At 40.8% G+C, this 16,347-nt stretch overlaps 1 protein-coding gene across 2 annotated transcripts in view; it reads right to left on the minus strand.

Annotated features, from left to right (window-relative positions):
• The window catches only part of kif5ab (kinesin family member 5A, b), a 55,352-nt gene that overhangs the window by 35,799 nt on the left and 3,206 nt on the right, over positions 1 to 16,347 (minus strand). For both annotated transcript variants that reach the window (XM_058630787.1, XM_058630786.1), the window contains exon 2: positions 1,285 to 1,372. In XM_058630787.1, the coding sequence (XP_058486770.1) occupies positions 1,285 to 1,372 (88 nt within the window). The remainder of the gene's footprint in view (positions 1 to 1,284; positions 1,373 to 16,347) is intronic.

The following is a 16,347-nucleotide window of genomic DNA, read 5'->3' on the forward strand; positions in this document are numbered from 1 at the left end:
TTGTTTTTCAGTGTACTTGCTAGGGTATGGAGGACAACAACAGCAACTTGGCAGTTGGAGTTAATAAAGCAGCAAACTGAGGCTGAATGCCTCATTGCAGACACACTGTGATAAACACCCATGGTAAAAGTCAAACACATACTGTATAAAGAAAACCACCCTCACCCCCATCACCCTGAAAGGCCAACTGCCACAGGTTACCTGACCAGTGACTAATCCCAAAGGCGTTTCCAGATGAAGCCATGAGACACCCTTACCCTCTCTTCTACTCTCTTCTACTCTTGTCACGTCTACTGTCACAGCTTACTTGTCTTACTTTGCCACAACACTGGTCTGGCCACAGTGAGACCAAAATAGAGCACAACACATATGAGAGCACTTTATAAAGACAGTGCTTCAGAAAAGCAATAAAGAAAATAGACTTAGCTCTACCAATCTGCATTCTCTGACCTGGCTTTACTCCCCAATACCCTTTAAAGACATGTTTCAAATTCCGTTCCACCTCTCATTCGGTCATCATCACCAATCCCCTGTGCACTGTATGATTTATCTTTATCTGCATTATTTTTCCTCTTCTTTCCTCTGTATATATGGTAATCTCACACTGTATAAATTGCCTCTCCTGCCAAATTAATCTCATTTTCACATCCCACGAGAAATCCCTCAGTAAAGTCTCTTTGAAGGTGGTAGAAATACACAACCTTCAGAGTGGGAGAAAGAGGTGGACACACCGATACAGATGGAGGGAGGCGTGAAGGAAACTGGATTTGACACTCGGGAGGATCGGTTTGATTTGATCTGGAGATTTGGGGATTTGTCTGTCCCTCTGTGACTTGTTGTAACACAAGTGATCTTTACCTATGCGTGACTACATCATGTCATGCAAACTGGTTCCTGCGTTACATGTTAAAGATAAATTTCACTCTATATTAGAGTGTCATTTTATCTTTTTTACTTTTTATTTTTTGTAATTTTTCTTACTATTGTATTGTATTTTAATTTTAATTTTTATTTTTATTTTTATTTTTATTTTTATTTTTATTTTTATTTTTATTTTTATTTTTATTCTATTCTCATTTTCTTAACTGAGCTGTTGTGAATGTGTGTTTCCCCCCTGGGGGAGGAATAAAGTCATTCAATTCAAATTCAATTCAAATTCAATTAAAAAAAACAGCAATCTGACAATGATAAGATAAGATCCCACCATTATTGAGACATCGAGGTGAACAAGCTTCTTGCTCATTTTGTTTCTGTCAAGTGTCACAAGCCATGAGTGTGACTCACCTCTCACAATCTGTTTGGCACAGGTGTTGTAGACCTGTTCCTGGGTGGTGTTCGTTGGGAAAACCTGGTCAAACACATACGACTTCCCCTGTGAAGGTGAACACAAACAGTCAGCACACACACAGCAAAGACACTTAGGAGATTACTGTCAACACCTGGACCTCTCCTGTGACTCACGATAGAATATCGGCATATGGAGGTTTGAGAGATGTGTTCGTGTACTTGTACATCTTTGTGAAACCACGGGAAGCAAAAACAAGGGGTCCTCACAGTCTGTCACATTTTAAAAGGGCTGTTTATGGTTTTAGACCTGGTTTTAGGGTTTGGGTTTTAGGCTAGGCAGAATGCTGCACAAAATATGTGTGTGTGTGTGTGTGTGTCTGTGTGTGTTTACTCATTTTTGTTACCCCTGAACAACCTTTACCAAAACCTGGTCCTAATGAGGCAGAACCTAATTTAGAACAGAATAGAATAGAAAATAATCCTTTATTGCAATTGTGCAGCCAGTGTTCAACAGTATTCCGGATGTGTCCCCAGATTAGTGCACTGTAGAAGTTAATTAATAAATAAGTATGGCAAGTAAAAAGAGACAAATACACATAAAAACCCACACAGACCGCACATAATCACAGATTGTCTGATGCGCTTGGTTTGTCCTCTATATGTTCATGAGCGTATACGGCTCTAATTGCCCAGGGATTAAAACAGTTTTTAATACTCCTGTACTCCTAAACTTAACCAAAAGTCCAAATGAATGGAAGTCGATGCAGTGCCTTAAAAGGACTCAGTCCTGTTTGTGTGTCCCACAGATGGGGCGCAACTTCCCTCACTCATCATGTTTATCACTAAAACATTATGTAAAGCCGTATTGCCACTATAAAAAAAGCACCACATCAATATTTTGTTTATGCGGAGTGAACATGCTGTATGGCTGCTATGTCCATCTGTTTTTATATCAGCCCTAGCAGCAGCGCATGAATCACTTCAAGAGGCTCGGGTGATTTCTTTTGAACATTACAGTATGCGTTAAGTATATATTCTGTGCTATTGAAAGACACTGACTGTTTTGAATGAGTGCAGTGCAGCATGAAAACCTTGGGCAAAAGACTGGGTGACCCCGAAAAATAGAGAGAGAGAAAGGGAGGGAGATCACATCTTGGGTGAAGCCATTAGAGGGAAGATTCGAAGACTCAGAGTGATGGAGTGAAGAGTGATAATGGATTGGAGAAGCAGAGCAGAGGAGTGAAAAGGCTGAGACCGTGACCTGAAAGCAATGTCTGCATGTGAGAAAAAACACACAAGATGGAAAAGGAACAAAAATTGTGTCTGCATTCATGACTAAAGCAGGTCGTTTGTTGTCAGTCCACAAGGCAGTCGACCAGAAAACCAGCCTGTTCATCAGTAAGGAAACAAACACGTCTACCACCCAGCAGACAAATCACACTGCCAACTGCCAACAGGCGTGCTAATTCAACAGGTTTGGAGCGCCACTTAGCCAATTCATTATCAATCTAGAATCATTTTTGCAGAAAAGCCAGTCACCCAGGATGTTGAGTCAATCACACAGATGGACATATTTAGAAAGTCAACAGATTTTACAGTTGATGCAGTAAGTGTGTATGTGTGTGTGTATGTGCCATGTACAGTTTTTGACATGAATAAATGCACTTTTGTTTTTCTCTTTAGCTTAAACCAATTAACACTCGTCACACTCTACTGAATCATTTAATGTGTATAATTTGTATTATCTCAACCTATTGTGGAACAGGATTTCATTTTTTATTAGAACGTGGGGTGTAATGGACAGGATTTGCATTGCAGACACCGTTCTGTCCTGCACTTTTGTGAGGGTTGTATAGTGAGTGTTAGTGGGAGTGTCGTGTTACATGAGCAGGGCATTCAATCCATACATTTTTCCATGAGTCTTGGTCTATCCCTGCCCCTATACAAGGACAAAAAAAGATCCATGACTAGTGCTTTAATTGTGATGATAAAATAAACATTGCTTATCCTTCAGGGGAATTAAAGAAAATAGAAGAAATTCAGGACTTAAAACATTCAATAATGAGAAAAGGCAAGAAAAGCTGCCACTCAACAACTGAGTAGCAGCCTTTTAGTGTTATATAAGCATAAAGAAAATTATACTGTAGTCTGTCCATTACATAAAAATGCATATACTGTAACACATTAGCTCTAAACAGTGACTGGCAGCCTTGGATAACACTGACTAACACACCACTAATCTCTTTCACCTCAAAGTATTACATATGGGCCGTGCTGCTTCTCTGCCTTTTATTTGAAACGACACAGTTAACAACATGCGAGACACAAAATCCCAACGCACACACACTTTGTCAGTGGTATGAATAATAGGCTCTGCTCCACACTTTCAAGGATGGATGATTTGTATAATAATTCAAAATGTAAATGTTTCCCTCTTAAAGCCAAAAGCCACACCTATTGTGATGCAGTTTTTCCACGTCACATTCAATTTAAGAGTTTGCATTCATCCGTCCACTGGTGCACAAGAGCTTCCAACGTTGCCCCACAAAAAAAGATTTGTTTGTTTGGATTGTCAGCAAATTTATAGTCATGAATAGCGTACAGAGGCCTGGAGCCTCTTTTCTCATTTAGATAGAACCCATGTTTACCTCTTTGCTGTAACCTGGAGACTATACAGTATTTTACTCTTCAATTTCAAAGTTAAAAGTTATCTGGAACCCCAAGCTGAAAGGAAAGGGGCTTTAGTTAACACACACAGCAACAAAGGTTTTGTGAGTACCCTCTTAATTCAATGACAGGCTATGTGCAGCAGACTGAAATGACAAAAAACCCACAAGCCTGTTTCAGGGAGTCAAAAAAGAAAGTGAAGGCAAGAGGAGGACAATACAGTTATAATATATATATAATTATGAAATTGGCTGTCATTTTAAAGCAAACAACAGTAAGATTGACAGCTTCTGTCTGTAGACTTTCTGTCTCGTGGAGAGAATACAGAGAGTGAAGGCTATGAGTTTGCAGTGGGTGCTGTTGTGCTTGGTTTGATGTTTGATGGAGGGAGCCTCATGCCCACAAAGTCCCTTTGAAAGCTCAACCAGTGTGGCATAAAAACAATGTTAAACTTATACTGATAATCAGATTTTGGTTTTAAATGACTTTGACCAATTAACATTCAGCATTTTGACATATCGGGGAGTAAACATGATTTAAACTGACTTTTATTTTTTAATTTATTAATGGATTTTATTTCATATCCATTTCTTGTCTTGTTTTTAAGCTGGCCACACTATAAGATGCTGTACTACAGCGTTTAAAAATGTCAAGTCACATGCATCAAGAAGTCATCAGTCCAGCCTTGTGACTTCTCTTTAATAGTCTCTCTTGCTACGGTACTGTAATATACAGAAAAGGAAATAAAACACAATTTCTGCACCGATAAGTGCTGCAGCTCTTCATCAGGTTTTGTTCCTCCATAGTTAGACACTGAGTGGGAACATTTCCAAAACCGACTGCCCACAGTTACCACTATCTTTGCATAAAATGCATGTAATTTGTTTGTGACAGTGGGTGGAGACATTTTGGCAGGATCAAAGGTGCAATTTTGTAGATATTTCTTCTCTCCTTCTTAATACATTGAACTGTAATCCAGTGTTGGGTAAGTTACTTAAAAAATGTGATATTACTTTATTTCCACAAATCACGTTCAACACAGACAGGCTTTCAGTGATCTGGATCAATAAAACTGATCCATGAGCTTAGTCATTTATTTAATTTTAATCACTGAATTATGTGTTTCTTAATGTGACAACTGCAGACCTTTTCAAACAGATTTGACAGGATAATCCCTGATAAAGGATACGGGAAAGGAATAAACTCATTTTATTGAAATGTTTGACCATCTGTAATCTAGAGAATCGACTAATAAATTAATCAATGCTTTATTACTCGCAAAATCAGCAATGTGAAACAAAAAAAGACCATAAAATGCTCATCCTCACTGTTTTATACTGTTGTTCATTCATCATTCTTTCACTTTTGGGTGATTGGATGATACAGTCAGCCTCATTCTGCAGAGGCAGACAACCACAAAGAGAACAGCACAGGTGTTTTCACTACGGTATTTTACTTCAGCTCGACTGGCGGGATGTGACACACATATTACTGCACCGCATTACTTTTGTAACTTATTACTTCCAAGTTGCCCCCAAACACTGCTCTAATCACAGCTGCAGCTACTATCAAGTAGGCCATCACGCTGATTAAGGCTGACTCTGTTCCCAATGAGTCCCTGTTAATGCTACATGGTAAATGAATGCAAATCAGACCAAATAAGTGGGAGGGGTGGCATCGTGATGTGGTCTCCATTGAAAATAAATAAAACGAGTCAGTTATGTAAGGTAGATGGGAAACAGCGCCGCCGGCTCAACCATTTATGTACTGATTTGTTGTTGTTGCTGCATACAAATGATAATAGCATTAATTTAATTGACATCCCGTCTGTAAACTCTATCTGCATCTGGTCAGGTATGAAACCAGTGGTCTGTTCCGCTTGCATAATTTAATGCAAGTCTTTTCAATTATGGGAATGCACATTGATGCAGAAGCAGGAAGGAAAATTGTGTGTGTGTGTGTGTGTGTGTGTGTACGCGTGCATGTGTCCATATAAAAATAATCTACTTATGTCGTACATGGAGACATTGTTCATGGCCCTCAGCTTTGTGTGTGTGATGTCAGACACCCACATTTCCTGTCCAGCCTGCGATCTGCTGCTGTCTGCCAGACAAAGAGGGAGAGCTTTGCAGGGAGAGAGAGGGGGAAGAGACAGACGGAGTGAGGCAGAATTAAAAACTGCAATAATCAACAGAAAGTGTGCTAATCATCGGGGTTGGTTGTATAATCGTCGAAAAACAAGACCAAGCTGAACAAAGCAAGGACAGAGAGCAGCAGCACGAAGTGATGATCGTGGAAAGATCAAGGCACAAGTAGTCGGCATTAGAAGGAAAAGAAAAAGGTGCCGACCAAGAGAATGTAAAACAATCAACATCCAATAATGACATGTAAGGGAGATTGACAGCACAGGAGAACAGGGACAATTGAGTGGAGCCAAGAAAATGCAAATTCAAGGAAGAAGAGTTGCAGCAGCAGCTTTTGAATTCAGGTGGGGTCTGCTGGGAGACAGGGTTTCAAACCAAAGGGGACCAAAGATTCTCCTCTCTGACCAGATGGCTTGCCATGTGTCTCACAGACACATACACACAGCTTTCACAGACAGTACAGTTTTATGTCACCGCACGTCAGTATGGAACCAATCACTTGCCATGACGACACCAAACCTCATAGGATGTTTAAATGCACAGTACTACAACAAACAAAGGCATCAGCAGCATTGTAACACTGGTAGTTTAACGGATATTTGGTCGTAAATCAAATTATTTGACAAATGACCATTTTGACCCGTTGATGGCTCTGTGTTCCCAGTGCACACACAGTGTTGGAAAAACCTGGACTATCACTCAAAGCACCTTGTGAAATGACTTGTCTTGATAATTTACTGCACGCTTTTGTTGTTTCCTTGTTTGTTTATTTCTTTTGTTTTTTTATCATAATGCTCACAAGACACTTTAAGTGAGAAACTTGTGATTTGATATGGCATTATGGATATTTTTAGTTGTATCGCACTGATAAATGTGACGAGTAGCCGTTGCCCAGTGCAACAGGGATCCTAATAAATTAAACTAATTCAACTAATTCAACTAATTGTTAAATTTCATAACAATTAATGTGGCATCTCAACATTCAAGGGAAGATTGTTGTCATGGTGAAGGTTGCAAAACCGACACTGACATTGGTCTTTGTTGTCTTTCTAATTTCAGCCCTGTGAGGTGTCAGAGCACTATCATTATCCTGCTAAATCCACTTCTGACTGGTATCATTTACAGAGTCATAAGACGCAAGTCAGGGGAAATAAAAGCTACTTGATTTAAGTGTCTGAGGAGGTGACCATGACCAATGCCTTCAGTTCTATGACGAAGACCCACAACAAAAGGCTGCACAGCCACTTACAGTAAGAGGCTGAGTTGGATGAGATAATAAGAAGATGATACATTTGCTCCTCCTTCTCCCACCACATTGGCGGTCTGACAGTCAGCTGCTCAATTTCTGCTCCTCAGCTCATTTGCAGTGGTTTGATAATGGTGTCTGAGCTCAATTGATGTCAGAGAAGGAGGAGAAACAGGAGGGGTCCTATTATCAGACTCTGAGCGTGTTTGAGTGTGTGTGTGCGCTGTGGTCTCTGTCATTCTATCCCGCAAATGCATCAAGTCTCCTCTCTATCCTCACATATACACAAATTCATACACGGGCAAAGTTAGAGGCTGCAAATGTCTGCTGCATCCGTCAAGTTAATCAGGCTTCCAGTCCTCAATATCAACATCATTAGTTCAAAAGAAACCCACTCACAAGTGCAAAAGCTACAGTCACACAGTCTTACTAAATATTACTGTATTTCCTAATTCACTTTACCGACAAGACTAAGCAGAATCAACTGGCACAGTGCCCCCAGGGCTAAACAGCTCTCAGTGCCTTAGATATACAGCAGTGAAGATTTAATGCCAAGATGCAGAGGTGGTTGTATTTCTTCTCTCTTCTGGCTAACTTGTACTTATCAAAGCAGTTTTCTTAGAGCTATTTCACTTAATCACTGACTAAAGGGAACAAAAGTTCACCACACAACATTAGATTGTTAACACAATTATTTTCGTGAACCAAGTTAATTATCCACACACATCCACCACCCCCCATCAAAGTGAAATACTCGTTGGAAATAATTCATGAAGATGAGAGTGGAGGAAAAAAGAGGAGTGAAGAACTGAGGGAGGAGAGATTTGGTCCATGTCATGTCAGAACCACAGTTATACATCAGGACAGTCAAGACAGAGAAAGACGGAGACTGAATTTGCTCCCAGAAATGTGAAGAAAAACCAAACAATAAAGTGTGCCTGGAAAAATTACACCGCTCTATTGCGCCAACACCTTTAGTCGTGCTTCTATGTCTAATAGAAACATCATCCAGCTGCAAGCATCTCCAACGGCACTCAATAATCAATAATATATCCTCATGTGGAGGATAAAGCGGTAGGAAATGGATTAATAATTAGTGACACCCAATAGTGAGACTGCAGATTGTAACAAACGGCCGCTCACACCTTCTATTCCAAGGCGCTTCAGGGAATTACGGTGGCCTCTGCATACCAAAAAATGGACGACGTTTTTCTTAATTTGCATAGTAAGATTCTGTTCCAAAACACAAAATGCACACTCTGGCGGATTTGTCCATTTTTGGCTGCTATTAAAAATATGGGTGCACGTAAAAAGTTGGGGATCATTGGCCTCCATAAAGGCAAGGCCCTCATCTAAAGTACTTCCTCTCAGGCTATGAAAACCACATGACTGTTATTTTGAAGTTAGTATACACTTCTCTAATAAAATATTTATAGGTAGTACATTCACTCCAAAACCTCCTAAATGTTACACGCTGGACCTTTAACCATGATAACCAAACATGTCCACGAATAACATTGCCAAAAATGTAATATAATATCCAGCTTTATCCTGTTTTGCCTGAGTGAAAAAGAGCCAGACACACAAACACCCAGGAGAGGCCTGAACATCCTCTGGCTGCAAAGAGCAGAGCAAATTATACCCAAATGGACTGGAAGTGTATACACTGCAGAGACACAGGGAATAATGGGGGGAGGGACATAGCAAGAGAAGGACAGAAACACTTGACAAGCCATGACAAAGACACCTCATCCTGTAAGTGACAGTTTGTTCCAGTGCTTGCCTGTGGTGTCACATTTGACTACAGCCTACAGCCTTCAAGCATCCAGTTAGTTATTTATGTTATAGGTTTACAGAATTTTATTCCACAAAAAATAAATATTCACCATGAAAAAGAGAGTTGTCTTATATGAATGGGATCGGCGACCTTAGCCCGGGGCAAAGAGCTTGGATCAGAACCGGAGACAGTCAGGGAACTCATCTGTTTGCCATCCTTATAGGAATATTTAATGTCAAAGGAAATATCTGTGGTCTTGTAAATTTGCAGCCAAAAGCCATCTGCTTTAAGTAAATCCAGTCAAACTTAATTCACGCGGGATACACGGTTATTTCTGACAGCAGCTTTGTCTATTGCTCCTGCACAACAGGGAGGAAAGCCAAACACATTTACCATTTAAAGGGGACATATTATGCAAAATCAACTTTTTAACCATTTTAATACTGATATTTGGGACTCTGGGGGCCCTACCAGTCGCCAAAGTGTGGAAAAACAATACTCAGTCATGTTTTCGTGGTTCCGCTTAGTGTAAGTATAGGCGATAAAACGCTCGATGTTGAATTCCCTGCGCTTATGACGTCAGCATGCGCATTTCACCGCGAATGTTACCGCCCCACCAGTACGTTTACTTCGCAAGCTCCACCTTAGCTCCACCTTGTCCCTGCCAGAGTGCAGGCGAGGGAGGAAGAGCGGTATTATGTCAACGTGGCGGGACAAGTGTGCTGTTGGTGGCCGCACAGTGGAGCACAGTGTTTTACAGAGGATTTTATATATGAAGCTAATGTGCCGGATAAAGTCAGCAATCGTGTGTTCGTGTGTTCGCACCACTTCACATCAGACTGCGGCCAGCGGTTGCCGTATTTAGTCAGGGGACGTATTTCACCGACGTACAAACACACAAATTGTTAAGAAAAGATCACATAGAGCTCATAACTGACCATTCTGACACGTCCTAATTAAACATATTTGTTCAGTACGTCCTCCATGACCGGAGCACAGACTCAGTCTGATACAATCACATAAAGCAGCTGTTTATGCAGCTCGCCGCTGACGATCAGCGGTGCTGCACTCTCTGTGCAGCGGTGCTACACTCTCTGTGTCACCGATAGCCTAAACTGCCGCTGGCGATCGCTGATCGGCAGCGGCGCGCTGAATAAACTGTATGTTGCTGTATCAGACCGGAGACTGTCTGATACAGCGGTGGCGCGTTACACGGTGATCGCCAGCTCGCCGGAGCACCGGAGGTGGTCAGCGGTGGTGAGGTCTCCGGAGCACAGTCTCCGGTCTGATACAGCAACATACAGTTTATTCAGCGCGCCGCTGGCGATCAGCGGTGGCGATCAGCGGTGCTGCACTCTCTGTGCAGCGGTGCTGCACTCTCTGTGTCACCGCTGATCTTCTGTTCCTAAGTGTTTTTAACTGATTTACAGTTGGACAGTGTTCGGCTCGATCCTTATGTAGGACGTCTCTTCCTGTGACGGCACTCTCGCTGACATGTTGATATTGTCAGAGAGCTAGTGGAGGGAGGGGGAGACGAATAGAGCTGTAAAGAGGACAAATCAGAAACCCCCTGGAAGAAGTGGGCGTGTGTTTGCCTGTGTCTCATTTGCATATAAAGGGACCTTGCACGAAAACCGAGCGTTCTGAAAGGGGCGGGTTTAGCAGGGTTATTGAACTACTATGATTCTTCATCCTTATGGTATTTTGACCAAAGCATGTCACTGACATGTTCATTAGGACACCAGGGAACTATTTTAATGGGGGAAATAGGGTATAATATGTCCCCTTTAATGCTGAAGAGACCCTTTTTTTCCCCCAAACAGGAACCTTACCGCATCATGCCTAGGTACTATTTTAGCTGAATGTGTGAAGAAATCCAATCAACACTTGTGGTAATGCACCAATTTATCACAAGTATAATTTCATCAGCAGGTCCTCTCGTCACAAATGGGACATACTGTTCTGTTTATGAAATGAAAATAATGATTTCACACAAATCCGTGCCCCAATCTTTTTGAGAGAGCAGCTCCTACCAGAGCCATTGATCCAATGGCTCTACCAACAATTAAATTAGTGCATAAAACCGAGCCAACTGAATTCAGTAATACACAGTAATGCTATGATGAAATGATAGCAGGAGGCTTATAATGCAACAGCAGCAGATACCTCTCCACCTCTGTGCCAAACTAAAACAGGGATTTGCGAGATCCTGGTCCGCAGTGCCAATATAATCTGAATCCTGAGTCATGACACTGTGACTGATCCTCGTAAGCACAAGTGCCTGCGGAAGGAATAAAATGTAATCCAGAAAAGAAAAAAAAAAAAGAGTATGCAGTAATCCACCAGCAACGCTGACAAAGCGTATTGCACCACAATAAGACCTGTTCATGAGCACATGTAGTACAGAGAATGAATAATAGATCAGACCATAAAAGGGTACGAAAGGCAACAAGAGCACACATTTCTATCAACATATACAAATGTTGGCAGCAAATACTAAACCCTGTGAGGTGAGAGGAGTAGCTGGGTAGCAAATGAAGCAATCCAAGAAAAAAATATTATTTTCAAATACTGTAAAAATCAACAACACGGAGGGGGGGATTCTTTTTCAGCTACAGCTAATGGCAGAGCGATGCTGGCAGGTCATTCAGATAAGAGGACATGTTTTTTTTTCCATACAGCTGACTTAATTAGAAAATCAGAAAAAAGGGTAAGAGATTGAGTGAGTGAAGAAAAAATGAACATGTCGTTATTATCAGTGGACCGACTGGGAGCCACCAAGGAGCCTCATAGTGCTTTTGCCTGAAGTGTTTTTTTTTTCTAAGTCTGGATTGGAACCAATCCTGGGCCACAGCGAGAAGCAGGGAATAAAAACCCTGAAGAAATATGTTTGCCAAGGATTTCCAAGTCTCTCTTTAATGTAATGTTGTTTGAATAAAATCCTAAAATGTGGGGAAATTAAATTAACCTAGATAAAAAAAAACAGTAATGGGGAAGTGCTTGGCAGCATGAAATCCCACAGGGCGAGGGGAGGAAAGCAGCAAAATAATTCAACGTCAATATGTTGATGTCAAAGTGTCGATTCCATAAGCTCATCTGTGATTAATTAAAGGAAGCACACAAGTTTATGCTCTTTTGCTCCCCGTGAGATTTCCTTAAGCGGGCGAGTACAATACCAACAGCTCGGGGTTGTGACACATGTGCGTACACGTGCGAGACCATGTGCGGGTTGGTTAGATGCCCGATGGCAGTCGCGAGGATCAAACAGCATCCTGGGCAGGGCCATGCTTAATGAGGAGAGGATGCTTCATTAATGATCCCTACAGCTAAAAGCCTGGTTGTCACACACGTACCACTTATGTTGTAAAGGGAAAGAAACGTGCGTGCATACTGCAAGTACACTGAAAGACTGACAGCAGCTTATCTAACCCTCGCACAAATGCACACAGAGGAAAAAAAAAAGAAGATGGGCTGAGAGAAATGACAGCTCATCCCGTTGACTGTGGCGGCAGACGAGATTGACCTTCTTGGTATGCATTGCTGGTAGCTTTTAGGTTTGGTAAAGATTTTAAACCTTAGCACTCCCGGATCTGTGCCGCAGGTGCACCCATTGTAATTTGCCTTATATGGACATCCTGGGGGTGTGTGTTTATAGGTCACATATTCAGGCTTTGAAAAATGCATTGTTTTTTTTCGTCTTCTTATGTGTTGTTGAGTCAAAGTTATGATTCATTTTACATTTTTTAGTAGAAATAATTGTGCAGAAGTCACAAAATTAGACCGTATTTCCAAATTTCACAAATTCAATCTGATTTTAAACATTTTGAGGATAATTTTTTTGCTTTATACACAGGTGAAAATGAACATTCTTTTTCATCAGATGGCCTATAGGTTGTGCTGACAAAAGGATATAAGAAACTGCACATTCATATACCCTCTGTTTATACTGTACGTTTAAACATCGTAATGGAAAAAAGCAGCCAAAATGCGCTGTGTTCTAAGGGTTCATTTAGGTAAAGAAACATCAAATTAAAGCTGAAATAAAGCTGATCAATTATTTTGTGGATGCTTTCACCTCACAGGCTGTTTGGCATGAAGTTAGCCACACCAAAGTCACCTGATCCTCTAATATTCAGACGCCCGACAGTCGGGAGCTTTCCCATCTTGACACCATTTAAAATATATACTAAGCCTTCGCTGACTTTAACGAGATGAAAAACAATATATAATATATCTCATATTTATAAACTGTTACTGAGTAACAAGGAAATGAGTGGCAAAATAATCTCCCTGTGAAATACAGTAAGGTTTGCATTGAGGCAGAGCTCAGATGAGGGTGTCAGCAGGAAGAATAAGTGCAGATCTTGACCCTTCGCAGGAATCCAATTACACCGGCTAATTGGATAGGGTATGTGTACTGCAGTGATAGAATTAGAGCATTTAAGTGCACACAGGGTAGCGGGGCAGCAGAGCACATTGCACATCCATTTTAAACTCTGCCTGGTTTACAGACAGTGTAAAGACATACAGTATCCTCAAGGAGAAACTGCTCCAACAGTACTATAAATAACAAAAGGTGCAAGACAGGTAGATGACTTAATGTGGCATCCAATATGCACTGCCAACTACTTGCTCCAGCTATGTTCAGCTCTTATTTTACTACTGCTTAATTAGGAAAGAGATAGGTGAAGAATAGTGGATGATCTCTCAGCCCCGGTAGAGTTGCAGCAGATGCGCCATAAATTGTAGAAACTAAGTGGCTGCTGATGAATAATGGGTTAATTTTTACAGTATTACAAAGCTATTTTCTGCAATGATGGCACGCTGTGTGATCTCAAGTTCAGGTTAATAAATCTCAATTTACATGCTTTCCGTTGAAAAGAGGAGAGCTTTTAAAAAAAAAAGTCATTCTAACACGACATTCTTGTCAAAACTGCCTGTATGTCACAGCCATGAATACAACAACCTTTGACACCCTGCGGTTTCTATAGAGGATTTGTAAACAGCAGCCAGGGAAAGGTAATCCATAGAATTATAAATGGTGTGTCGAAAATAGAGGATCAATAGTCCTTTATTCTGCACATTTCAAATGGCTTAGCTAACATCAGGCGAGGGACCAATTTCATTGCAAACATGTTAACGCTCCTCACTATCTATAAAGGCTCCACCAAACTTCAAAAAAAAAATAAAAATAAAATCAGCATACAGTCACTCATAAACAAAGTTTGACAAGATATTCACTGAAATCTTGACAAACAAACATGAAGGAGATTCATTTTGCTTTCATGTTTTTGTTTAAAAGGAAATCAGCTTGGCCTGCTCTGTGAGTGCAGCCTCATTAAAACTTGCCGCTAATCTTGGGAAGTACTGGCCAACGATAAAAGGGAGCCACAGTTTCGGTGACACAATGAACTATAGTCTAAGAAACACTGGGAAGAGTCTGTTCTTTACTCATTTAAAATCGTTGTGTTTATGGATGGGGAGGCAAGTTAAACCCAGCCCAAGCGTGCACGGCTAAAAATAATCACAAGTGTTTGGAGCTACAGTAAAATGAAGCATAAAATGATTTATTTTGGACAAAGGGGGAGAAAAATTAGATTGTTTATTCTCTTGAGCACTAGGGAGAGTCTAAAAGCTCCTGCAGCACAAGAATAATAAGTGACAATAAACAAGCACCGGTTTGAATGAAAGTCATTCCATACGCACACTGAATTCATACCTTGTCATCATACGCTGCCACATGGTATGATGCATATGTGCATGCAATCTATTTTTAATAGCCTTGCCTGTGCACCGTCCACATAGGCACATGCATATAATATCTATATGTCATCGCCCGTGAGCACAAAGGGTTATCGTTTCATATCTCCCTGCCGTGGAAGTAGCGATGATCATTTATTTATCTGCAGAATTCACAGTGTGATGCATCACGCCGGTCCTTTTCACCTGCCAGAAGATCAGGAGGGACAATATGACCCCTGTGATGCTGCATTATCCCAGGCAGTAAAATACTATAGACAGCTGTGTCACTCAAATGCAAAGCAAACAAAAAGGCCGTGCCCGAGCACAGTGCAGACAGAGTGTGGTTATTACTGTCACAGCAAGAATGTTGTAGGGCTCCACAAGTGGCTAAGTTGTCAATTCCAAAAAAAAAAAAAAAAAAAAAAGGAATGAGAAACAAATAATAATAGTTGTGATGATAATAATAGACATTCATTTTTGTGCCCCACAGGTCAGACAATATCTGAACTGACTGTCTCACTTGTGGATGTGCAGCAGAGCCTTTCTTTTTGTGTATTATTTCAACACAAATGCATGTTTTTTTCCATTTATGATCAGATTGCTCTGCTTCTGGGTTCAGGGTTGACTGAGTGACTGTGCTCTGTGCTCCAGTGTTTGTGCTGCTGGTGCTTGTAGCTATTTCACTGTACAACTACTGCACTGCTGCTCCAGAGATGGATTCCCCTACTGATGTCAAGAGGATGACGCATGGGAGAGCTTATAGTGAACCTCAAGCTACATGACTCTGAATGTCCTCAGCAGGCAATTCAAATTCAAGTTTAAGTCACCGAGTGTCCATGATTCAAATGGATTTATTTGTGATCAAGTTCATCTCTGAGTGAAGAACTTGAGTCACTCCATAGATATTAAACAGAATTATTAACAGAATGTATGTTCTCTGACACTCTATGGAGAAAACGTTCTGTTTTTTAGCCCACTGTTGTGTATCGATGTTAAATGTGTCCTTTTGATTTGTTCTGTTTTGTTGTTCTGAGCTCTCTTGGCCAAATGTCTACCTCATAAAAAGAGATTCTGATTCCAAGGGATTTCCTGATTCAATTACGTTTAAACAAACAAATAAAATCGCGGGCCATTACACTCTTTATTTATTCTTATTTCTTTCACTGAGCTCATTGCTGAAGCAACTGTAACCATTTGCCATTTGCTACGAAAGACTTGCTTGCGAAACAGCTGGCGAACACAGTAAGAGAGACAAATATTTCCCAAAAGAAGATGGTGGAGAGGAAACTAAGTGATGAAAATCTCCTGGAACACACATCTGCGTCTGTTGGATACAAACTCACCTCTGCTACAAATGAATTCATGCAGTTTTTGAAGCCAAATCACGTTCATCTTTGACAGAAGAAAGACGACATTCCTTCTCTTCACAAATGAAAAGTTTTGATTTGAAATGAAACTTTGCTCTGTTGAATCCAATCAGGCAC

This window comes from Solea solea, chromosome 6 (genome assembly GCF_958295425.1).
Source record: "Solea solea chromosome 6, fSolSol10.1, whole genome shotgun sequence".
NCBI classification, from domain to species: Eukaryota; Metazoa; Chordata; class Actinopteri; order Pleuronectiformes; family Soleidae; genus Solea; species Solea solea.